We start from the raw sequence: 22888 nt of genomic DNA on the forward strand, positions 1-22888 counted from the left end.
AGCCCTAGGGAGGCATCATGCTCATGGCCCTGCCCTGACTCTGGGAGGGGACTGCTCAGGGCTGCCGCCCCCCAACCCCGCAGGCCTGACAGCAGCCCTCCTAACAGCCGGCAGGGAGGTCAAGCGCAGAGATGCCGACACCAGATGGACAGTCCCTGCAGGCCCCACAGTCACCACAGAGACGGGAGCCACCCACGAGAGGAAGCCCAAATCCAGGACGCTGGGCGGCACCCCTCCCCGGGCAGGGCGGGCCTGACTGTGTGCCCAGTTCAAGGGCTAGGACCACGGGCCGCCCGAAGGGCCTGCAGAGGGGTGGGGGCCACGTCTTCCCAGAGGTGCCCCCGCCCCAGTGCCCCAGCGTCTGTGGCCCGCAGCCGCACCCACTTCCTCCACCGCCAGGGACCACCTCCTCGGACCAAGGTTGGCACAAAGAGAGGCAAGCGGTCAAGGATGGCAGGGGTCCGGCGGAGCCGCCCCTGGGCACCAGGTGTATGCAGCCAGGGCCTCCCCAGGGACAGGCACCCCATCCCCAGGAAGGCCTTCTCACGGGGGGACCACACAGCCATGCCCTGGGAGAGGGGCCAGCAGGAGGCCACGTGCCGGGTGTGGGATCTGGGCCAGCCGAGTAGGGCAGAGGACAGCAGAGTCGGGGTCTGAACAGGCGGAGAGGGGTCTCCCTTGACTGCTGTGGGTCACCCATGACGTCATGATGGACATTGTGACCCCCGCCCTCTGGGCACGTCCCTGCGTCACATCTGCCCCCAGCTCCAGCCTCACACCTCAGCCTCTGCCCCACACAAAGCCCCTGCCGTTGGTAAGGAGGGACCCTGCCCCCTTTCTCCTAGGAGGCCCTCTGATTGGGCCTGAGGCTGGGCTGAGATGGGCCAAGATGGCTGGGGGGACTGCACAGGGGTTCCAGTCAGATTCTGAGTGGACGCCCCCTGTCTGACCCCACCTTGTTCACAGGCTGGGCCCATGAGAGATCAATGGGGAGCCACCGAGAGGAGGGGCTCCTACGTCAGCTAAGCCAGCTGGACCAAGACGCAGATGGGCTCGGGCAGGGCCCAGGGAGGGGCAGAAAAGCCACCAGCTGGGCCAGAGCCTCTGACCACCCACTCTGCCCGCAGAGCTGGACGATGCTGACACTGTCAGGCCCCAGGCCGCCCTCCTGGAGAAGCACCCGCTGGAGGGGGAGAAGCAGCGGCCCGGCACAGGGCAGGGCCCCTTCTTCTACATCGGAGGCACCAACGGGGCCGCAATGTGAGTGGGGCCTCAGGCTGGGTCCAGCCCCACCGCCTGCAGGCCCCGGCCCAGCCTCGCTCCGCGGCCCACAGCCCCGCGGCCCCCAGATCACCGCCGCCCCTCGCCCCTGCAGAATCAGCTCCTATTGCAAAAGCAAGGGCTGGCAGCGCATCCAGGACAGCCGGCGGGAAGACTACAAGCTCAAGTGGTGCGAGGTCAAGTGCAGGGACACCTACTGCAGCTTCCGGGAAGGTAGGGGCGGGGCCGGGCTCAGCGGTTGGCCCTCCACGCGCGCATGCGCGGCCGCACGCTGCCCGGGCTCTGTCGCGCCAGGTGAGCAGCTGCTGTACCAGCTCCCCAACAGCCAGCTCCTCACCACCAAGATCGGGCTTCTCAGCGCCCTGAGGGAGCACGCGCGTGTCCTCAGCAAGACCAGCAAGCTGGCCCCCTGCGCACAGGCCAAGTGAGGATGCCCTGGCCCCCCACCCCGGCGGCGCACCCCGCACCCGACGCGTCAATCGCTGCTCCTGACCGCCCTCCACCAAGTCGGTCCGCCTACCCGCCTTCCCACTGACCCAGCCGCGTACCACCCATCTGTCTCCACCCCCAATAACGGCCACCATTCCAGCCACCCAGCCCACGGCCCCCCAGCGGTCCTCACACGCTCACCACAGAGCCGCCCACTGGTGTCCTGCATTCAGTCACCACTGCCTACCACACCCACTGCCGTCCACTGCGCACCCATTCCTGTCCCTTGGCCCGCCCCTCCCCCCGGAGCCGTGCCCGACCCACTCGATGTGCCCACTCCTCTTCCACTCACTTGCCCGGCCATTCACACATCTGCCCGCCCATCCAAACAACCACCTACCATCTGCCTCCCTCGTCCACCCCCCACCAGGCAGGCAGCCACCCACTACCTGGTCATCCACGACACCACCCAATTCTGTCAGCAGTTCTGGTCCAACCCCCTCCAGGCATACGTCTACCCACCAGACCACTTGCCCATCCACCTACTTCCATCCAAAATCCACATATCCACACATCACCAGTCTACCGCCAAGCCCCCACCCACTCCCCACCTCTCGACGCCCCCATCCATTCTCCACACTGAGCAGCCACTCAGGCCAGGTCCTGTGTCCTCCTGGGGTACAGATCTGGAAAGGACACGACACCCGCCCCAGATGAGCTCATGTGGAGCAGCTCAGGACACCTTGGGCCACAGAGGTAGATTCCCCCAGCCATTCTGCCCTCAACTGAAGGATGGCCTGGTGCTCGGTGAAAGGGGTTACAGGGCATCCCAGGACAGGGGATCCATGCCGACCGCTCATTGCATGCTGGGCACTGTCCTGGCCTGGAGACCCAGCTCTGAACTGACCACTCCCGAAGGCCCGAGAGCGGCAGGGGGAAGAGCAGGGAGGTGGGAGGGGTTGGGAGGTGGGTGAGGCAGCCTGCAGAGAAGCCAGGTGTGCAGAGCCGGAAAAGCGTGCTCCTGGCCAGGGAACAGAAGGTGCAAAGGTTCTGCAGAGGAAAGAGCTGGGGGCCGGGGGTGGGGGTGTGTTTCAGAGGAAACCAAAGAGGGCAGGAGTGCCTGCAGCCCAGCGCAGCTTCCTAGCAGACACTCTCCCTCCAGCCTACCCCAGGTCAGACCCCCAGAATGGCTGGCCAAGCTGGGGGAGGGGGACAACCCTCCCAGTGTCTTCCCCACCTCCCTGCTTCCCCAGCGCCCTGAAAATGGAAGATTTTTTCCCAGAGACCTACCGTCTGGACATCAGGGACGAGAGAGAGGCTTTCTTCACCCTCTTTGATGGTGAGAGGCCCCTGGACGCCAGGCCCGCTCTGGGGAGACCGGTGCAGGGCTGGACCAAGGTGGGAGCGAGATTAGGGCGGGGCCAAGGCCCTGGCGAGGCCGAGGTGGGGCGTGGTCAGGGAGTGGAAGGGTGGAGCCACGGGGGGTGAGGTCAGGGCTGGTGCTGAGTAGATGCTGGGTGGGGGGGGGGTCATGGCCGGACCTTAGTGGAGGCCAAAGCCTGCAGGGGCGGGGCCGTGGCTGGGAGCGGTCAGGGCGGGGCGGGGCGGGGCGGGGCTGGGGCCAAGGCGGGGCGAGGCAGGGACGGGCGGGGCGAGGCAGGCTCCCTGGCTCGGGTAGCTCTCTCCGCAGAAACCCGGATGTGGATCTGCAAGCCCACCGCCTCCAACCAGGGCAAAGGCATCTTTCTAATCCGGAACCAGGAGGAAGTCGCCGCCCTCCAAGCCGAGACCCAGAGCATCGAGGACGACCCCATCTACCGCAAGATGCCCTTCCGGGCGCCTCAGGCGCGGGTCGTGCAGAGGTTTTGCGCGTGGGCACCCCGAGGGGCGTCGGCCAGGTGGGGCTGACCCAGGCCCGCTGGTGCCTGTGAGGCTCGTGGGCGTGGCGGGGCCCACAGAGGAGTCCTTGGCGGTGGAAGGCTGCGGTGCCCCCAGCTGGGCCCCTGTGTAGCCAGAAGAGGTGGGGTTTTCACATCCAGTCAGGATCTCAGAGGATATACCCTACCCCCCCCCGCCAAACACAGGAGGCTCCTGGATGGTGTGGGGCAGGGAAGGCTTGGTCAGCTTGTGCCCCAGCCTGGGTCCTGCACCCTCTGACCTGCAGGGAGCCCGGCTTCTCCCCCATCCCCCACGCATCCAGCTGCAGCCTTCAGGCCCACAGGCAGAGCCAACCACCCCGCCTTGCTCCCTCTGCCTCTGGGAGGGGGTCCAGACCCTCAGCCTCACACCAGGGGGCACAGTCGAGCCTGAGAAAGGTCCCTTCGGACTTCCCTATCTGCCAGTGTGGACCTCACTCCTGCCGCAACTGCTGTCTGCCACCCCAAGCAGCTGCTCCCAGCTGCTGGGTCTCTAGACCTACAGCTCTCTCCACTGCGATGTCCCCTCCCTGCCTCTCCTAAGCCACCTGCCCTTCAAGGCCCAAGGTCACCCCTCCCTCCTTCTCCAGGCAGTCTTCCCAGCCCATAGGGCCCAGTCTGCTTCTGCCTCCCAGGCTTCTAGCGAGGGCTGCCCCAGACACACACCAGTGGGCTGAGCTCTAGGGGCCAGGCCCTCCTTCCCAATTCCCTGATGTGTTCAGGCTCGGAAATGTCCCCTGACCAGTGGACACTGCGCCCAGCCAGGGTAGGGGACCCACAGCTCACACCTGAGACAGGTAGCAGGGGTGCTGAGGAACTGGCAGGCCCAGGTGGGGGCACGGGCCAGGCTAACCACGCCTCCCCAGGTACATCCAGAACCCGCTGCTGCTGGATGGGAAGAAGTTCGACGTGCGCTCCTACCTGCTCATCGCCTGCACCATGCCCTATATGGTCTTCTTCGGCCACGGCTATGCTCGCCTCACCCTCGGCCTTTATGATCCCCATTCCAGCGACCTCGGTGGCCATTTAACCAACCAGGTAAATGCCCCACACAGGTGAGGACCCTCCCTGCAGCCTTGAACAAAAATCACTGCTCAAGAATGGGAAAAGAATCCAACTGTAGACATGGCCCAAACCCCGAGGTGGCCTGGGCTGCCCCTGCCTGCAGCCAGCACTGCCTCTCACCTTCAGCCTCAGCTGGGCATCCTGGTGAACAGACTGAGAGCCGTGGCCCCGACCCCCAGCTCAGCTCCCTCTGGGTGTGGATCAGGCCCAGCAGGGGTGGGAGCCAAGGGCAAGGGCCTCCGTGAGGACCTCAGTTCAGGGATGCTGTGGGCAGAGGTCTCTGTGGAAGGGTCTCAAAGGGAGGTGTCTGGGCAGTGGCCCTCCGGGAGGATCTGGGGATACTTCTCAGGGGCAGGAGGTGCTGGGGGAGGGGCTCGGTGTCCCGAAGGAGCGGGACCCCTGTGGGGTCTCTGGTGGCCGCGTCGGGGTGAGGCTCTTGTCGGGGCCCCCCGTGGGGGCCGGGCCTCCAGGCGCTGCCCTGCCTCCCAGTTCATGCAGAAGAAGAGCCCCCTGTACCTGCTGCTCAAGGATGACACGGTGTGGAGCATGGAGCACCTGAACCGCTACATCAACGACAAGTTCCGCAAGGCCAAGCGCCTCCCCCGGGACTGGGTCTTCACCACCTTCACGGTGCGTGCGCGCCCCGCCCACACGGCGTTGGGAGGGGCCGGGGGTCGGGACCGTCCGTCCCTGGGTGGGGCTGCCGTTGGGCGTGCGCGCAGCGGTGGGTTGTTGATCTTTTCAAAGAGCCAGCTTTTGGTTCCATTGATTTTCTCTGTTGCTTTCTATTCTCTATTCCATTAATATCCACTCTGATCTTTATTATTTCCCTCCTTCTTGCTTTGGGTTTAGTTTTGTTTTGGTGTGGTTTGGGTTTTTTGTTTGTTTGTTTTTTGTTTGTTTGTTTTTCTTCTAGTTTCTTAAGGTTGAAGTTTGGGTTATTGATTTGATTTGAGATCTTTCTTCCTGTTTAATGTAGGTGTTTACAGCCATAAATTTCCCTGTGAGCACTGCTTTCACTGCATCCCATAAGATTTTGTGTGTTCCCTTTTCATTTGTTGCTTGTGTGTTAATTTCCACATATTTGTGAATGTTCTAATTTTCTTTCTCTTATTGATTTCTAATTTCATTCCATTGTGGTCAGAAAACATACTTTGTATGATTTCAACCCTTTAAAAAGTATTGGGGGCTTCCCTGATGGCGCAGTGGTTGAGAGTCCGCCTGCCAATGCAGGGGACACAGGTTCGTGCCCCGGTCCGGGAAGATCCCACATGCCGTGGAGCGGCTGGGCCCGTGAGCCATGGCTGCTGAGCCTGAGCGTCTGGAGCCTGTGGTCCACAATGGGAGAGGCCACAACAGTGAGAGGACCACGTACCGCAAAAAAAAAAAAATGTATTGAAACTTGTTTTATGTTCTAACACATTGTCTATCCTGAAAAATGTTCCACACACACTTGAAAAGAATGTGTATTCTACTGTTGGGTGGAGTGTTCTATAGATGTCTTTTAGGTCTAGTTGGTTTATAGTGTTGTTCAAGTCTTCTATTTATTTGTTGATCTTCTGTCTAGTTGTTCTATCATTGAAAATGGGATACTGAAGTCTCCAACTATTATTACTGAATTGTCTATTTCTCCTTTCAATTCTGTCAGTTTTTGCTTCATGCATTTTTAGGCTCTGTTGTTAAGTATATGTATGTTTATGATTATTACATATTCTTGACTTACTAGAAAATGTCCTCTTTTTTCTTAATGTCCTCGATTTTTGTCTTAAACTCTATTTTATCTGCTATCAGTATAGATATTCTAGCTCTCTTTTGGTTACTGTTTGCCTTATATATATTTTTTTTTTTTAATTTTATTTATTTATTTATTTTTGGCTGTGTTTGGTCTTGTTTGCTATGCATGGGCTTTCTCTAGTTGCAGCAAGCGGGGGCTACTCTTCGTTGCCGTGCACAGGCTTCTCATTGCAGTGGCTTCTCTTGTTGCAGAGCATGGGCTCTAGGCACGTGGGCTTCGGTAGTCATGGCATGCAGGCTCAGTAGTTGTGGCTCAGGGGCTCTAGAGCTCAGGCTCAGTAGTTGTGGTGTATAAGTTTAGTTGCTCCGCGGCTGTGGGATCTTCCCGGAAGGGCTTGAGCCTGTGTCCCCTGCATTAGCAGGCGGATTCTTAACCACTGCGCCACCAGGGAAGCCCTGATATATATTTTTTTATCCTTTTACTTTCAACCTATCTGTGTCTTTGAATCTCAAGTGAGTCTCATAGATAGTGTATGGGGGGGAGGGGAATGCATCCTGACAATCTCTGTCTTTTAATTGGAAAGCTGACTCCATTTATATTTAATATAATTACTGATAAGTTCGGATTTACATCTGCTATTTTGCTATTTCTTTTTTTTTTGAATTTTTGAATTTTATGTATTTTTTTATACAGCAGGTTCTTATTAGTCATCCATTTTATACATATTAGTGTATACATGTCAATCCCAATCTCCCAATTCATCACACCACCACCACCCCTGCCACCTTCTCCCCTTCGTGTCCATACGTTTGTTCTCTACATCTGTGTCTTTATTTCTGCCCTGCAAACCGGTTCATCTGTACCATTTTTCTAGGTGCCACATATATGCGTTAATATACAATATTTATTTTTCTCTTTCTGACTTACTTCACTCTGTATGACACACTGTAGGTCCATCCACCTCACTACAAATAACTCAATTTCATGTCTTTTTACGGCTGAGTAATATTCCGTTGTATATATGTGCCACATCTTCTTTATCCATTCCTCTGTTGATGGACATTTCCATGGTTTCTAATGAGAGATTGGTTGTTGGTCTTATGGAGGAGCCTTTATGATGAGTCGCTTCTCTTTGCTGATTTCAACATCGTCTGTCTTTTGAAAGTTCGCTTACGATGTGGTGGATCTTTTTGAGTTTATCCCACTTGCAGCTCACTGGCCTTCCTGAACGTGTAGATTACTTTTCATCAAATTTGAGAAGTCCCACTGCCGTTATTTCTTTAGATATTCTTCCTGACTCTTCCTCTGCCCTCCTTCTGGATCTTCTTATGCATTTTGGTCTGCTTGACGGTGTCCCACGGGTCTCTGTGGCTTTATTTTTCTTCATTCCTTTGACTTTCTGTTCCTTAGACTAGATAGTATCAATTGATCTATCTTTGAACAACTCCAATGGACTGTTGAACCCCTGTAGTGATTTTTTATTTCAGTTCCTATAATTTTCAACTCCAGAATTTCTAGTCAGCTCCCTTTTATAATTTCTATCTCTTCACTGGCATTCTCTATTTGGTAAGACATTGTTCTTGTATTTTCCTTTAGTTCAAGTGAGGTCCGCCATGGAACCATCAGACACATCACAACAAATGACTCCAATTCTTTGCCAGACAGGTCTATTCTGCTATCTCCAGTACCAAGAACACAGGCTTTTTTCAAGGCACTGAGCTGGGATGCCAGGGATAAAATCAGGGCAAGTTAAAATGCTACAAAGCTTGCTGTTCTTACCAAGATTCAAGATTTTACTTGAGTAAACACTCTTCATGTTGCTGGACGCCTTTGGTTAATTTCCAGCATTTTGAGAAGGTTAATTCTGACAGATTTGGCCAGTTTGGGCTGTTTTTATGTCGTCTCTCTTGAACCTGCTCAGCAAAGCTTCTCCCTGTTGTTTCGCTGAAATGCTCACTGGAGTGACCTCTATGCTGTCAAACCCAGGGGTCAGTCCAGCGCTCTTCTCCCTGACCTGTCAGCCAACTTTGGACACAGCTCCTCACTCCCCATGGCTTCCAGGACCTCGTCCACGCCCCCTCCGCCCCCTGTGCTGGCCCCTTGGCTCCACACTGCTGCTCAGGAGGCCCAGGGCTCAGCCTGGCTCTACTCTTTATCCGCTGTACCCACTGTTATCTACTCTTTGTCTTTATCAGACATTGCCTGAGTTTAAATTCCATCCATGTGCTCAAGGCTCCACATTGAAACATCCGGCCCTGACCTCTCCCCTGAACTTGAACCGTGGCCTATCAGCACCGCATCTGTAGGCTCACAGATGTCTCAGACTCCATGGGCCTCCTCTCCTTCTCCGTTGATGGGGGCTCCATCCTTCCAGAGTCTCAGACCAAACACCTAGGGATAACCTTTCATTCCTCTTTTCACAGCTCACCATCCTTTCATCAATCAACCAGCTTGGCTCTACCCCAACACAGACCCAGCATCCATTCCACCACCTCGGCTTACACAAGCCACCCACATTTCTCACCTGGATCTTTGCAACAGGGCCCTTCAGTCTCTCTCAGCATAGCAGCCAGAGGACCCTATTAGAGCGCGGGTCAGATATGCCCTCCTACGCTCCACCCTCCAACAGCTCTGACCTCAGGGTGAAAGGCAAGGTCTTCCCATGTCCCCGAGATGTGACTGGTGCCACTCTGGCCTCATCTCCCACTGCCCTCCTAGCTCACTCGAGCCACAGCAGCCTCACTCTGTTCCTCCAACACCTTGGGCGTGGCTCCTACTTACAGCCGTTGCTCTACCCAGGTGTCCCATCCCCACCCCACAGCTCTCCTTTCAGTCTTCACCCATGGCTCACTCTCTGGCCCACCCAGATCAGACGCCTTTCCACACCACCCAGAACGCCCCACCTCTCACCCTGCTTCATCTTCTCCATCAGCACGTATGGCTTCACGTGCTGTGCAGAGCGCATAACGATTTACACATCACAACTGTCGTCTCTCTCTCCTACGAGTGAGCTGCTCAAGGGCGGAGACTCCTCGTAAGCTCTCTCTACTCTCGACCCCGGTACCTGCCACTCAATAGGAGGTCCACACGTTTGTGAAATGAGTAAAATGAGAGTGAAGGAGTTTCTGGCTGTGAGCCTGTGACCCTGAGAACGTGAAAGTGCGGGCACTGGTGGGAGCGCAGGTGAGGGGTGGGGATGTGGCTCTTCAGGCCTGGAGGGTGTAATCAGGGCCCACAGGTGACATCCTGTCTCCACGCCCCCCCCACCCTACCCACAGAAGCGGATGCAGCAGATCATGGCCCACTGCTTCCTGTCTGTCAAATCCAAGCTCAAGTGCAAGCTGGGCTACTTTGACCTCATGGGTTGTGACTTCTTGATTGATGAAGACTTCAAGGTGCTGCCGAGCATCCCGGGGTGGGGTGGGCGGGGCCCAGCATGCAGGTGCAGGAGGCAGGGGCCCTGTGTGCACACCCTGACCACTCAGGCGGGCCCCTGGAGCAGGCAGTTATGCACCCTCCCTAGCCCTGGGGGTGGTGTGTCCACAAGGCTTCGCTCTTCCTGCAGCTGGGGCAGCCCCCAAGGCCAGACTCTCAGACCCTCAGAGTCTTAGCCCCTTGGGCAAATGGGGGAGTGAGGCCATGGGAAAGAAGTGACCTGCCTGGTCACCTGGCTTAATGGGGACCAGGGCCTCAGCCTCCTGCTGGCCAAGTGGTAGGGAGGGAGGTATGCTGAGCAGTGTTGGGCCCAGGTGTGGCTGCTGGAGATGAACTCCAACCCCGCCCTGCACACCAACTGTGAAGTCCTGAAAGAGGTGATTCCAGGCGTGGTCACGGAGACCCTGGGTGAGGCCCCTACCCAGCCCCCAGGACCCTCAAACCGACCCCTCTGCCTGCCCACCCTCTCCCCAAGTTCAGACATCCACAAACCTAGCTCTCCAGCCCCCGAAAGGCTGCATGGCAACCCCACCCTCTGCTCAGGCCTCCCAGCCAAGGTGTTGCCCGCCCACGCCTCACCCCAACCCCTGGCCCATCCCTCAGCCCCAGGAACGCCATGCCGGGGAGGCTGGGTGCCCGCCCCTCCCTTCCCCCCGCGCCTCCCCCGCCCCAGCGGGGCTCACCCCCAACTCCTCCCCAGACCTGGCACTCGAGACCTTCCAGAAGAGGCTGCGCGGCCAGAAGATGCTGCCGCTGCTGTCCCAGCGCCGCTTCGTGCTCCTGCACAACGGCGAGGCAGACCTGTGGCCGCGCCCCGGGGGCTCCCGCAGCGTCCCCCGCCCGCCGTCGCCGCCGCCCGCCGCGTCCTTCGCTCTCCGCGCCGCCGGCAGGCCGGGCGCGCGCAGGCCCGCACCACGCCGGGGCCCCAGCGGCGCGCCCGGGCGGCCCTCCTCCGCACAGCGGCGCCCCCGGCCTCCGACCCCCAGCCCCGACGGCGCCCAGGGCGGGGACCCCGAGACCCCGGGCGGCGGGGAGCCGGCGCGGGAGCCTTCCCCGGGGTCGTCGGAGGAGGAGCGCAAGAACGCGGGCCACCGGCGCCCTCGCGGGGGCCTATAAAAGCTGCTTTTTTGTTACAAACGCGTCCTCTGCAGCTGGTCCGCGGGTTCCCCGCACACCGGGCCCCGAGACCCCCTCCGGCAGCCTCCCTGCGCCCCGTGAGCCGCTACTCCACTGCTGGGGCCCGTCCCTGGGGGGACACGAGGGTCGAGGGATGGGGGTGTCTGCCCGGCAGGAAAGGGAGATGAGGCCCCCCGCGCCCCTGACTCTGCCCACCGTGGGCTGCTTCCAGTTCCTGGGCCCCCTCACCTACGGCCCTCGTCCACCCGCCCTGCAATCTCACAACCCACCTGACCTCTACTGCCTGGGTCGGTGGTCCCCAGGAAAGGCGCCCAGTGTCCCCCAGTCAAGGGTCTAGAGCCTCACGGACCCCTCTCGATTCCCATAGGAAGGCTTCCTCACACCCAACATGTTCCTCCGAGCTGCGGTCCCCGCTCTGCCCAGGCTCAGCTCCTTTCTGGGCCTTCGGAGCACCAGTGCCCTGAGCTCTCCTCCACCTGCGGCGCCCGGACTCTACAGCAGGCAGAGCCCTGCAGAGGCCGGGAGGACCCAGGCTGTGGGTGACCGGCATATGGTCTTGGCAGGACAGCGCCCTGAGGGAAGTGCTGAGCCAGCAGGTCCCTGTGTGCCCTGTGTGCCCAGCCTCGAGGCTACTAGGAGATTCAGGGCCTCTCATGTGTCCACACCCCCGCCACCAAGCATCCTGGGGCAGCCATAATCCCCTCTCCACCCTGGCCTTCCCCACCCCCTCCCCCAGTCCAGACCCCAGGGTCTGGGCAGCCCCATCCCTAGGCCCACCCTAGCTGTCACACCGTCCCCCTGCCCTCACCTCTCCAAACGGTCACCGCCAAGCCACGTGCCCTCCTCCTGCCCTGCACACCCTCGCTCAGTACTTCAGCGGGCTCCACCAAGGGGGGAGGGGCCGCCGGGACCGCTGCTGTGCCCTGCATTGGCATGCTGGTGGGACCCGAGGGGCAACGACCTGTCCTCCCCCGCTGCCCCCCCACTCCTTTCCCAGGGATGCAACAGCCACAGCACCGCTAGAGGGCGGCGGGCACTGACCGCCGAGCCTCCGGCCAGTCCACTGGAAGTATGCAGCCAGGGAGCCAGGGAGCCAGGGAGAGAAGAGCCAGATGGAAAGCGGGGCTCAGAGAGGTAGAGTCAGTCCTCCCAGGTCACAGAGCCGGTGAGGGGCCCAGGCCAGGGCTCACCTGCCTTGTCACTCACAGCCCACCCACCCTCCCACCACCACTGCACCCCCTCGTCGTCCTGCTGCTGTGGCCCAGAGTGTGGGGTCCCCAGGCCAGGCGCACACTTGTCACTGGGTGACTGGGGTCTGGGAACACTGAGTCCCCTCCCAGTGCGTCTGGTGGTCTCTCCATGAGGGGTCAAGCCCAGCACTGCGTCCTCTGCAGCCTGCTGGCCAGCTCTGTGCCCGAAGACCCATCTCCATCAGGGAGAGGTGGCCTCCTGGTGGGCAGAGCACACCCAGGTCTTTGTAAAACCCACGCCTGTGTCTTTGGGGTCAGGACCACTTTCCTTGCTGGCATCCAGGACACTACACAGCCATGTCACCTTGGTGTCACCCCCTTAACTCGCCCGAGGGGCCTCTAGACTCATGTCTCATCTCTGAGGCCTCTCCCACCCCCTCCTCACATCCTGCCCACGGGGCCTCTGCCCACGCTGTCCTGTGGCTCACGATGTGGCCCGTGGTGGCAGCAGTGCTGCTCCAGGACCTTCCAGCTCTCCTCCAGCCTCTGCGGGACTGTTCCCTGCTGGTCAAGGCGGTGTCTACGGAGGCGACCCGATCCTCAGGGAGCAGCTGTCCCTGCCGCCTCCGTCATCCCTGGGTCCTGAGTGCGTGCAATGGCCCACAGGGACTGTGGTGGGCTAAGAAGTGCATGTCCTGACTGGACCTCCGTCCCCGGGGTCCCCCAAAGCCCTGGACTGTCTGCTGCTCTTGGGCGCCTGGTTACCCCAAGAGCCTGGAGTTCAATAAATGAGGTTTCCTTGCTACTCATTCATCCCCAGGGACGATGGCCACACCCTCACACCCCCATCTGGATCCTCTCCTAGCCCCACCCGGCCCCCCCATCGGGCTCCAAAGTGTCCTTGCCAGAACTGTGTGGGCTGCCAGGGAGAGGCGGGCAGGGAACTGAGTCTGGAGTGCTGTTGGCTACGGGGCACCTGGGCATCTGGAGGTAGAAGGTGCCCCAATATTCAAATGATGTGCTGGGCCCCCTGCAGCAGCTTGAGGAGCAGCCTCAGCGGGGGGGGGGGGGTGGGGGGGAAGCGGGGGGGGGGAGGGGGGCACTCCTAGTGCCTGGGACGGGGCTGCCCAGCACTGCAGCTGGAGCTTGTAATCCAAGGCGAAAGCTGAGGGCCTCTGCCTCCCCTCCCCCTTGTCTGCCTGCTTGGACCCAGCACCACCCAGGGACCCCCACCATCCCTGCAGCCCCCACTGGAGGCCCTCACCCTGGCAGCCACTGGGGCCTCCCTCAGCGCCTGGCAGTCAGGGTTCTGCCCTGGCCAAAGAGCCCACGGAGCCCTGAGGACTCAGAGGACCCCCCTCAAACCCCTCTTCCCTGGAACACGTCTCCAAAAAGAGGGGTCTGGAACAGCCATGGCCCGAATCACTGTCTCTGGAAAGCACCTCAGCCCCAAAGCGTCCTGCGAAGATGTCTGCCTCTCCACCTAGGTGTGGCCACTTCTTGGTGGGAAGGGGGCGTCCAAGGCCCTGCAAACCACGGCGGGGTGGGAGCTCAGCCCAGCTGCTGGAGAAGTGGCCCTGCTGCTGAAACCGTGGCAGGGGAGCAGGGGAGGAGTGATGGCCCAGGTCCTGGTCAGGGCCCTTGAATGGCCAGACTTAGCACCATGGACCTATCTGATCGATGGGTTCGCATCCCAGCACCAGGGGGCAGCCAGGGACCACCTGCCCTTGGAAGGCCCCCTGAAGCTGCCCTAGGACTGGGGCTGGGAGAGGCCGGCAACCAGTTCTGCTAGGGTGGGTTCCCTCCCTATGCCCCTCAGGGGTCTTTCGGTCCGCTTGCGGAGGGGCCGTGTCTCACAATGGCTGAGTCCAGGTCTCAGTAGAGGGAGGGTCAGGGGCCTTTTCCAGCCAGGTGAGGCGGTGTGGCTGCGGCGGAAGCACTTCTGGGAACAGAGGATGGCCTCTAGGCCCTTATCTGAGGCTGAACAGACACTGGATTCCGACCCCAGGGGGAGGAGTTGTGGTTTTCCGGAGCAGCTGGAGGGCCCCTCTGGGCCAACTGGCCCGAGGCAGGGGAACGCAATCAGATTCCCAGGTTGTATCAGACCGAAATTCTCTGGACCACCCAGTTCCAGGAACTGACCTGGGGACTTTGAACCCAGCCCAGCCTTCCCGCCTTTCGAGGGGCGGGACTAACGGTCCCCCAGGATACCTGAAAAGACCACCAAATAAGGAATACCCTGCGCCCTCCCGGATTCACCACACCCCTTTCCCTTCTTCCCCTATAAAATCTTGCCCGACCCTCGCCCGGGCGCGACTTCTCTGGCCCCTTTCTCTCGGACCAGTGAACCTCGCCCGGGAGCGCTCCCTTTTACAGCTCACTTGAAGCTTTCCTCTGTTTCGCGGTGCCGTTTGTTAAGATCCGACCTTACAGCTGGTGGGGGCGGGGGGGGTTCCCGGGGGAAACAGCGAGGGGTGTGGAGCTGGCGTGGGCAGAGTCTCATCTTGGGGGTCCCTCTTGGGCTTGGTGACCCAGGTGGGCACATATCTGCCCCCATTCCAGGAAGCTGGCCTGAGTGGGGGTGGGGAGCCCCTCAGCACCAGCACCCTCCGTCCCCCACGCGCCGGCACCCTTGAGTCCCCTGCGCCTCCTGCCGCCCTGGGGGGGTCTCCCTCCTCCCAGCCTGGACTTGCTCAGGCCACCCGACCAAAGTGCCTGGTGGCAGCCTGTGCGCGCTGGGCCTGGGTACCCCAGCGGAGCCTCCAGCCTTGGCCCTGAAGCCAGCCCCTCCCTGCTCTGTGGGACCCCAGCTGGGGAGGGAGGTGAGTCCAGCAGGGAGGGAGAGGGGAGGGAGCAGATGCAGCGGCGGAGACCAGGGTCCGGGCAGGCCTGGTGGGGCAGAGGCCTCTCTGCTGACAGCAGGCCAGCGTGGAGGGAGGTGGCGGCTCCGGTGGCAGTGGCTCCGCGGAGCCCTTCCGAAGCACTGAGCTCCCTGGGCAGAACCCCCTCCCGGCCCCCCATGAGCCTGGCCTCACTCTCCCAATCCCTCCACTGGGCTGGGCGAGTCCCAGCGTCCCCGCCCCTCCGCGGGGCAGGAATCCCCCGCCCGCTCGCCTCACCCCACTTGCCCCGCACTGACGTTCAGGGAGCTTGTCCCACGCAGGCCGCCCGCGGACTTTCCGCGCTGCGTCAGCAGAACGCACTCGACACCTGACTCACAGCCTCAGCAGGGGGCTGGGCCAGGGCTGGGGACCCCTTTCCCATACGTGGGAGTGGGGCAGTCAAGGGACCCAGAGGTGGGTGGGGGAGGGGTTGGCAGGACAGGAGATCTGGCCCGAGGACAGAGGGGCCAAGGGGTGTGGCAGGCAGGTCCCGGAACACCTGGCTGTCTCCCCTGAGGTCGCTCACTTGGCCCCAGGGGCTGCCCGGAGCCAGGAGCCGAGGGGCTGGGAGAAGGGGCTGAGGGAGGGGTCCTTCCCCTGTGGGTGGTCCCAGAGCCCCCCCCACCCCCGCCTCCTTCCAGGAGTGGGGGGTGGAGGGCGACGCAGAACCCTCTCTCCTCCACCTGCCTTCTGTGAGCTGGGCCCACCTGCCCACTGGGACTGGGTCGGGGTCAAGGGGCTCTCCTGGGCAGCGTGCAGGTGGGAGGGGAGGGCATGGTAGGTGGGGGAGGTGCTGTGCTAGAGCACTGAGCCACAGACAGACAGGTGGCCAGGTGTGCTGGCACCTGGAGAGTACAGCTGCTGAGACTGCCTGCCACGCCCTGGATGCCACAGAGTCCTTATCAGACTCCCCAGGCGTTGTCAGCCCTGTCAGGAGGCTGAAAAACTACTGCTCGCCTCTGCTGGGCAGGACCCCAGGACCGTGCCCCGAGGGAGAGAGTCCCGTGAGGTGACGGAGGCCAGCCAGTAGGAGGGCTTGGAGAGAGGGCGGGAGCCCTGCCAAACGAACCAGGCCATTCTGAGGCTGTCCACATCCTCCAGGAAGTGTTGGGTATAGAAACTGACCTTGCCCCGGATTGGGGACCCCAGTGACGCAAGGGCCGGCGCCCCACAGGGGCCAGCAGGATGTGCGGCCAGCCCGGAACCAGAAGCCGGAGCAGCGGTGGCCCAGAGACCAGACACACACCAAGGACCCCAGTGTCCCAACAAGTGCCAGGCAGGCACAGAGGGCAGGTGTGCGGCACAGCAGGCCGCCCCGTGGTCTCGGCTGAGGGCTTGTGTCTAGGACTGGAATGGCCCTAGCTTCTACCCCCTCCCCCCACCTAGGCTGGGAGGGGGCTGTGAGAACTGGCGGGGGAGACCCCGGAGCCTGTCCCCTCCCCACTCCCAGCACACGGCCACTCAGGCCACCGGACAAGCGTTTATTGAGTGCCACCTGCAGCCAGGTCCTGTGTTCCCACGGCCTCCTGTCCTGGGCACCAAGGAGCCACGGGCCCCACCCCAGCGGGGCCAGCAAGAGAGGCAGGCAGGCACGGTGCGCCTCTGTCCCCCTGGGGTTCAGCCACAGCTGCCTCCTCTCCTGCGTGATCCGGGGCACTGGTCACTGTCACCGTCCCCCACCTGTTTCCGCCATTGAGGGGAGCAGGGCCGGGCCCAGGGCCAGCCTGCGCCAGCTCCGGGGGAGGGCCTCAAACACACAGGTGCTCCAGGCGGCCCTTGCTCTCCGACAGCGGCGCGCCCCACTCCTCCTCGGGGAGCTGGCAGCTGCGGGCGTCCTCGGGCGGGGGGGGCGGGGCCTCTAGGAGCAGCTGCGTCTCTGCAGAGGGGCTGCGGTTAGCAGGCAGGCAGGCGGCCCCCTCCCCGTCCCCAGGGCACAACTGACCTGGGGGTCGCGCTCTCTGCCTCCTCAGCTGCCAGACGTGCAGGCTGAGCTGGGCCACGGTCAGGGCCAGGATGCAGGCGGCCAGGCCGAGGACGGCGGTCAGCCGGCCACGCGGCTCCGTGGGCGGCGGCCTTGGGCTGCACACGGCATCATGCGTCTTGTTCCCGGGGAACACAGTGGGAAACCCAAGCTTGGAGCAGCTGGGACGCACGGACACAGAGCCCTCGGTCAGCCCTTGGCCACGCGAGCAGCCCCTCAGCAAGGCTGCTGCCCTCCGAACCGTTGGGGGGGGCGGTCACTGCACCAGAAGGGACAGCAGAAGCCCCCCCCTCGAGCCCACCTGGACCACCCGGCCACCGGAAGTCCCCACCAGGACTCACTCTGCCCAAGGTTTGCAGCGGCCCTCACGGCCCCCAGAGAAGGTCCCCGCGGCACAGTCAAAGCACTCGAAGCCGAAGTTGAACTTCCCTGGAGACAGACGGACAGACAGACACAGGCTGCGAGGGCAGCTGGTGTGGCCGAGGTGAGACCCACCTGGTGTCCAGGTCCACAGCACAGGGACCCCCACCTCATCTGTTTGACAGGGGCCCCAGGTGGCCACAGGACAAGGGCCTGGGATAAATCAGGTCCCCCATGTGCCCCTTTCCAGGGCAGGCCATGACTCTGGGCTCAGTGGAGGGTCCCTGATGGGGATATGGGGGAGGGGAGGGACCTGCCTGCAGAGGCTGGAGGGTATGTGGCGGGAGGAAGGGGTGGAAGCCGAGGCCAGGCAAGAGCTAGGCTGGGCCTTCGCTCGGTCCGGAGGCCGGAAGGCGGGAGACCGGGGAGGGTCCCGGAGAGAGGGGTGAGGCTCTGCCCCAGCTGCCTCTAGGCCCGGCGCCATCCAACCTCACACAGCCCCCCCTCCGCCCTCACTCTCCCGGCCCACATGTGCTCAGCCAGGCGCCCCCGCATCGGGTCAGGGTGAGTGCAGGGCCTGGGCATAGTCAGAGCCAGGGCCTAAGGGCCAGACAGCCTCTGGATACCCTCACTGTTCCTCACAACCAGCGCTTAGGGCCATGGTCTCCGGCTGGAGAAGCTCAGGCCAAGAGAGAAGGCAAGGCTCCCAGAGCCACACTAACAGGAGGCACTGTGACCCCAGTGTGGGCTGGGATGCTAAAGCCAGAGAGCGCCCCCTACCCCGCCAGGGTACTGCAAGACCCCCAGTGCTGGCGCCCACCTGCCCGGAGGACGTGTCCGTACCCACCACTTGCGAGCTTCCTTGCACACCTGGCCTGCCAGGGCCACCCCCACCTGCCACTTACCTACAGGCCACGCCCCCTGGCCAGGCGGACAGGAGTAGTACTTGCAGCTCTTACACTGGGGGTCTCCACAGTGGAACTCAGGCTGGATACACTGGCAGTCCAGCTCAGGACAGACCCCCTCAGCTGGGCAGGGGACAAGCAGCCCTCTCAGCAGCTGGGCCGAGCCACCCTCCCCTGGACGCCCCCCTCCTGGCCCTCCAGGGAAATGGGGGTGGCAGGGCAGCCCCAGCGGGCAGCACACCTGTCTGGAAGCCAGGACCCTGGCTCGGCCCAGCTGTGTCCCTCCCTCCTGGGCGCCCAGCTCCTCCACTCACCAGGCCTGGCTGCATCCCCCAACCGTCCCAAGCTGCTCCCACCCAGGGTGGCCATGACTTGGCATGTGACCCTGAGCCGTTCCTTCCTGGGAGACCTACTCCGCCTCCCCTGTCCAGGTCCTGCACTGCCCTCAGCTGCCAGGACCCTTGAGGCAGCCTGCCCGTCCCTCCCTGACCGCCGTCCATGGCTCCGCCGCACTGAGACCTGGACTCTCAGAGCCCCCTTCCCACTCCCCAGGTCCTGGCAGGGGGACACTCTGGGTGTTTTCCCTGCAATATCTGTCCCCAAACTGACCCATTTCACCTGCCCCTCACCCACAGATGCAGGTCTGAGGCAGGGAGCTGGGAGAGAGAGGGGTGCAACCCCAAACTGGGCAAGAAGTGGCCTGAGTGATAGCCAAGGGCTCACTTCCCACTCGGAAGGAACGGGGACAGCCCTCCTCCACCTTGGGACGTCAGACCTGCCTTGGGGAAGGCTCCTACACTCCTTGCCCCCGCCCACCCCCCAACCCCCAGGCCACTGGCCCGGTCTGGGCCGCTTCCGCCTCCCCGGATTGCGCTGGGATCAGGGCTCTGGACTCGGAAAACTACGGGGGGACGGGGCGCAGCGCTCTGCCCTCCGCGCAGGGGCTCCCGGCCCGCCTTACCTGGGATGCACGAGCGGCAGCAGCGCGCGCTGGTCCCCGTCCCATGCAGATGGCGGCCGGGGCCGCAGCTCAGACCCCCGGGGGGGTGCTGGGCCAGGCCCAGCGCGCAGAGCAGCGCGACGCCGCACAGGGCCACGCGCGCGACCCTCACCCCCATGGCACCCGCGGCACCCATGGCCGCGCGCGGCTCCGCGGTTTTAGGAGGCTGGCCCCTTCCGAACACGCCCAGACCCCGCCCCGCAGGCCGCCCCGCCTCTGCCACTCCCCAAGGGATCCCGAGGAATTGTTCCCATGGGGGACCCCCCAAGACCCTGCGACTCGGAATCCAGGGCATGGGCAGAGGTTTGGGGCAGTGAGACTGCTCTGGAGATTTCAGCAGTGGGCACGTGTCGTCACGTCTGTCCAAAGCACAGGACACACCGCACGGAGGGACCCTGGTGTCAACTAGGGACTCTGGGTGACATGACCTGTCAGTGCAGGTTCGTCGTGTGTAACAAATGCACACTCTTCGGGGATATTTATGGGGGGTAGGCTTCCCCTCGCTGTTGCCGTGAACCTAAAACTGCTATAAAAGATAAATTCTTTTTTTAAAAACTTCAAGGGATGGGACTTCCCTGGTGGTCCAGTGGTTGGGACTCTGCGCTTTCACTGTCAGGGGCCCAGGTTCGATCCCTGGTCGGGGAACTGAGATCTGGCATGCCCAGAGGGACCCCAAGGGAGAAGAGAAGGTCCCATCACAGGCTGCAGAGCACCTGACCACGGACAAGGGGGCATGCGGGAGACCCACATGGGGGGGGTGACCTTGGGGGATTCCTAAGTGATCATGCCCTTTGGCCCAGGCATTCTTATCCGGAAACTAAATATGACCCAAATGTGTGTGCCTTGTCAGGGGAAACACCGCGCGTATACCCAGCCACATCCTTGGGGAGGGGGGGTGGGGGGGAGGGGGTCAGAAATGTTTTCTATGTAAAACTTGTGGCCTCCGGGCCTGAAGGAACTGGAGTGTGCGTGGGCACCGGATGCGGGGTGGCAGACAGTGCCCTGAGTCATTGGGGGTGGGGTGCACCCCCAACAAGGGTGGATTCAGCAGGGACCATTCCTGGCTGAGCCCCCTCCCCACCTCCAGCTTCTGCAGGGGGACCCCACGGGCTTTTAAAGATCTTCTCTGATGCCCAGAGCAGGTGGGATGAGGCACTTCGTCCTCTGTGACGCCTCCAGACCCCAGACCCCACTCCTACCAGAAGTCCTCGAATCCCAGCACTGAGCAGCCTCAGAACCCATCCAGGGGTCAGGACAAGCCCCCTGCACCCCGCCTTTCTGGAGATTAGAACAAGCTCCCCCCCACCCCACCCCAAATTGGCCAACGGGGCCTGGCTGGGCTCTTGACATGCAAGCCCCCCCATAGCCACACACACACTTGTGGGCTGCAGCCTCGCTGATGCCTGCTGGGAAGAGCTGGCTAGGAGAGACCAGGGCATTGATTGAACCTTGCCGCTGGGGGAAGAGGGGGCTGCCCAGGCTGCAACTCTGCTGGGCAGATGTCAACCCAGATCTCCCCACACAAATCCAGTCATCCTGGAGGATGTGGAAGGCCGGCCCTGACGGAGCTCTTGAGCCACAGAGAACTCAGCCTCCAACTCACCGTGAGACTGTCTCTTGTCTGTCTGAGCCTCAGTTTCCCCACCTGGCACCAAAGGGCTTGGGGGCCCCGGCCTCCCCCAGGAAGCCTCCCCAGATTTCTCGGCCCTCCAGTTGAGGCTTGGTACAGGGACAGCGGGTGGACACTTCTGGGAACGCTGCAGGGGTGGGCAGTGGGGTGCCAGGAATGTGATTCTGGTGGCGCCACCGGCTGGAGGTGTGTTGCTGGCTGTGACCTGGTGACCTGGGCAGACCCAGAAGACTTGGTTTGAGACCCTTTGAGACCTGCAGCTGCCGCCTCGTCTGATGGGGCATCTGTCCTTTTCAGAGGGAAATGACAGGGATTAGCAGTTTTGTGACTCAACTATTGTTTTCAAGTCCCAGGATGCACAGGGCCCTCCTCAGAGAAGCAGCTGGGCCCTGCAGGAGAGGGAGGGGTCTCCAGGACAGCTCTGGCTGCTAGGGGGTAAGGTGAGGCCACCCTGTCTGAGGACCCCCCCAGACCTCGGCTCAGCTCCTAGATGGGGAGGAGGGTCTGAGCCATCCCGGGACCCCAGGGAAAGGTCAGGAGTGGAGAACTCAGCAGTCCTGGCCCTTCTGCCCGTGTTCAAGGCCTGAGCAGTCCGGTCTGTACCAGGATGGCATCACCCCAATTCTGGTTAGCGCCTGAGTGAGAAAATATGATAAATCCCCTACAAATGACATTTGTCTGACAAGATCATATCTGTTGGCCCTTCTGGAAGCTGGGCCAGCCCATCAGGCACCAGGGGGCAGCTGTCTGCCCGAGGGGGCTGCCACCCGCAGCAGCAGGAAACCAGAGGCAGGGTTGTGTGTAACAAGAGGCAAAAGCGCGTCAGGGTTGGGGGCCTGCGTCTGCTCTCCTGTCCCTGAGGCTCTGGAAGGCCCCTCCCACACAGACACAGGGTTACCGCAGAGCTTCTGTAACCCGGCACTGCGGGGGAGCAGATTTCTATCTGCTCACGGTATTTTCCTAGACTCTTTGAGCAGCTCGTCACATTTTTCATCATTTGTCTCAGCTCACAAGTGACGCGCGTTCACGGGGCAGAGAGTCCCAAGCAGAGTCCAGGGGTTAACCTGGAGGGCTGTGGGGGCAGGATGGGGAGCCAGGTGGGGCCCTGGAGCAGGGAGGAGCCAGGGTGGGTGCCTGAGGGCCCCCCGGGGGGTGGGGGGAGCTCTGGCGGGGTTCCACACGGGAGGGGCGGTTGTCAGCAGAGACAGGGAGTGGAGAGCGTGCTTAGTTAGCGGCAGCAGCCGAGGAAAGTGAAGGTGGCCAGCCTCCTTCCACCCACCCGTCAGCTGTTCAGAGGTGGAGCCACCAGGCTGGGGGCAAGGTGGGGGGCTCACAGCTGGGAAGTTTGGGGAGGAAGCCCACGACCTTCGACCTTCCATTCCCCAAGGATCTGGCCCCTCCCCCGGGCCCCTTCATCAGGTCCCTTAGCTTCTCTGCACAGCCTGCACACTGCCCAGGGGCCACAGGCCCCAGGCCAGTGGTGCCTGTTTGCTGCCCGTTTCCAGGGCAGAGAGGACGTATTGTGTTCACTGCTGCAACCCGAGATCTTTCCAAGAACACGTGGATGGTTCGGTCTCCCCTTTGCCCCCGGGAGGTCCGAGGGACCAGCCAGGGTTCAGAGGTTTGAGGAGAGGTGGGAGGGCCTCCAGGGCAGCTGTGCGGAGAAAGCCAGCCTGAGAAACTGGGGGGCGGGGGGGGGGGGCAGCACACGTGTCAGGGGCGGACCTTTGGCCGCTGTGAGGGCGCTGGCCTGTGGGATGATGCCCAGTCCTGGCCCACAGGTGGGTGAAGGGAGGTAGCAGGCTGGGAGCTCAGAGGTGTGCATCTTTGCCAGGTCCACCGGTGGGGGGCCTCGGGCTGTCGCATTTCTCTGCTCCCACCTCCCACCCCCACCCCACGTCTGAGCCCCCGCCCAGCACCTCGGTGGTCTTTTATTTCGGTT

General features: G+C 62.0%; 2 protein-coding genes across 2 annotated transcripts; one reads left to right on the forward strand and one right to left on the reverse strand.

The window, feature by feature from the left end:
• Positions 1–369: 369 nt before the first annotated feature.
• On the forward strand, positions 370–10977 carry TTLL10 (tubulin tyrosine ligase like 10). The gene is made up of 13 exons (XM_065891544.1): positions 370–487; positions 967–1051; positions 1132–1260; positions 1376–1494; positions 1576–1705; positions 2395–2466; positions 2964–3049; positions 3401–3572; positions 4493–4664; positions 5181–5321; positions 9705–9821; positions 10176–10269; positions 10562–10977. The coding sequence occupies exons 1-13, from the start codon at positions 451–453 to the stop codon at positions 10975–10977; spliced, it is 1770 nt and encodes a 589-aa protein (XP_065747616.1). The 5' UTR covers positions 370–450.
• A 5841-nt stretch (positions 10978–16818) lies between these two features.
• On the reverse strand, positions 16819–19434 carry TNFRSF18 (TNF receptor superfamily member 18). The gene is made up of 5 exons (XM_065895507.1): positions 19278–19434; positions 18317–18439; positions 17393–17480; positions 17013–17212; positions 16819–16946 (listed from the first exon to the last, which is right to left on the reverse strand). Exons 1-5 carry the CDS (start codon positions 19432–19434, stop codon positions 16819–16821), a joined length of 696 nt encoding a protein of 231 aa, XP_065751579.1.
• Between the last annotated feature and the right edge of the window lie 3454 nt (positions 19435–22888).

The sequence above is a fragment of the Phocoena phocoena genome, chromosome 1, assembly GCF_963924675.1.
Source record: "Phocoena phocoena chromosome 1, mPhoPho1.1, whole genome shotgun sequence".
In the NCBI taxonomy this organism is placed as follows: domain Eukaryota; kingdom Metazoa; phylum Chordata; class Mammalia; order Artiodactyla; family Phocoenidae; genus Phocoena; species Phocoena phocoena.

Excerpts from the sequence above, each read along its gene's own strand:
- TTLL10 (XM_065891544.1), top strand. The coding sequence starts at position 451 with ATGGCAGGGGTCCGGCGGAGCCGCCCCTGGGCACCAG. Across the intron at positions 1,261-1,375 it reads GGCACCAACGGGGCCGCAAT|AATCAGCTCCTATTGCAAAA; the intron begins GTGAGTGGGGCC and ends TCGCCCCTGCAG. Across the intron at positions 5,322-9,704 it reads GGGTCTTCACCACCTTCACG|AAGCGGATGCAGCAGATCAT; the intron begins GTGCGTGCGCGC and ends CCCTACCCACAG.
- TNFRSF18 (XM_065895507.1), bottom strand. The coding sequence starts at position 19,434 with ATGGGGGTGAGGGTCGCGCGCGTGGCCCTGTGCGGCGTCGCGCTGCTC. Across the intron at positions 18,440-19,277 it reads CTGCCGCTCGTGCATCCCAG|CTGAGGGGGTCTGTCCTGAG; the intron begins GTAAGGCGGGCC and ends TCCCCTGCCCAG. Across the intron at positions 17,481-18,316 it reads CCAGGGGGCGTGGCCTGTAG|GGAAGTTCAACTTCGGCTTC; the intron begins GTAAGTGGCAGG and ends GTCTGTCTCCAG.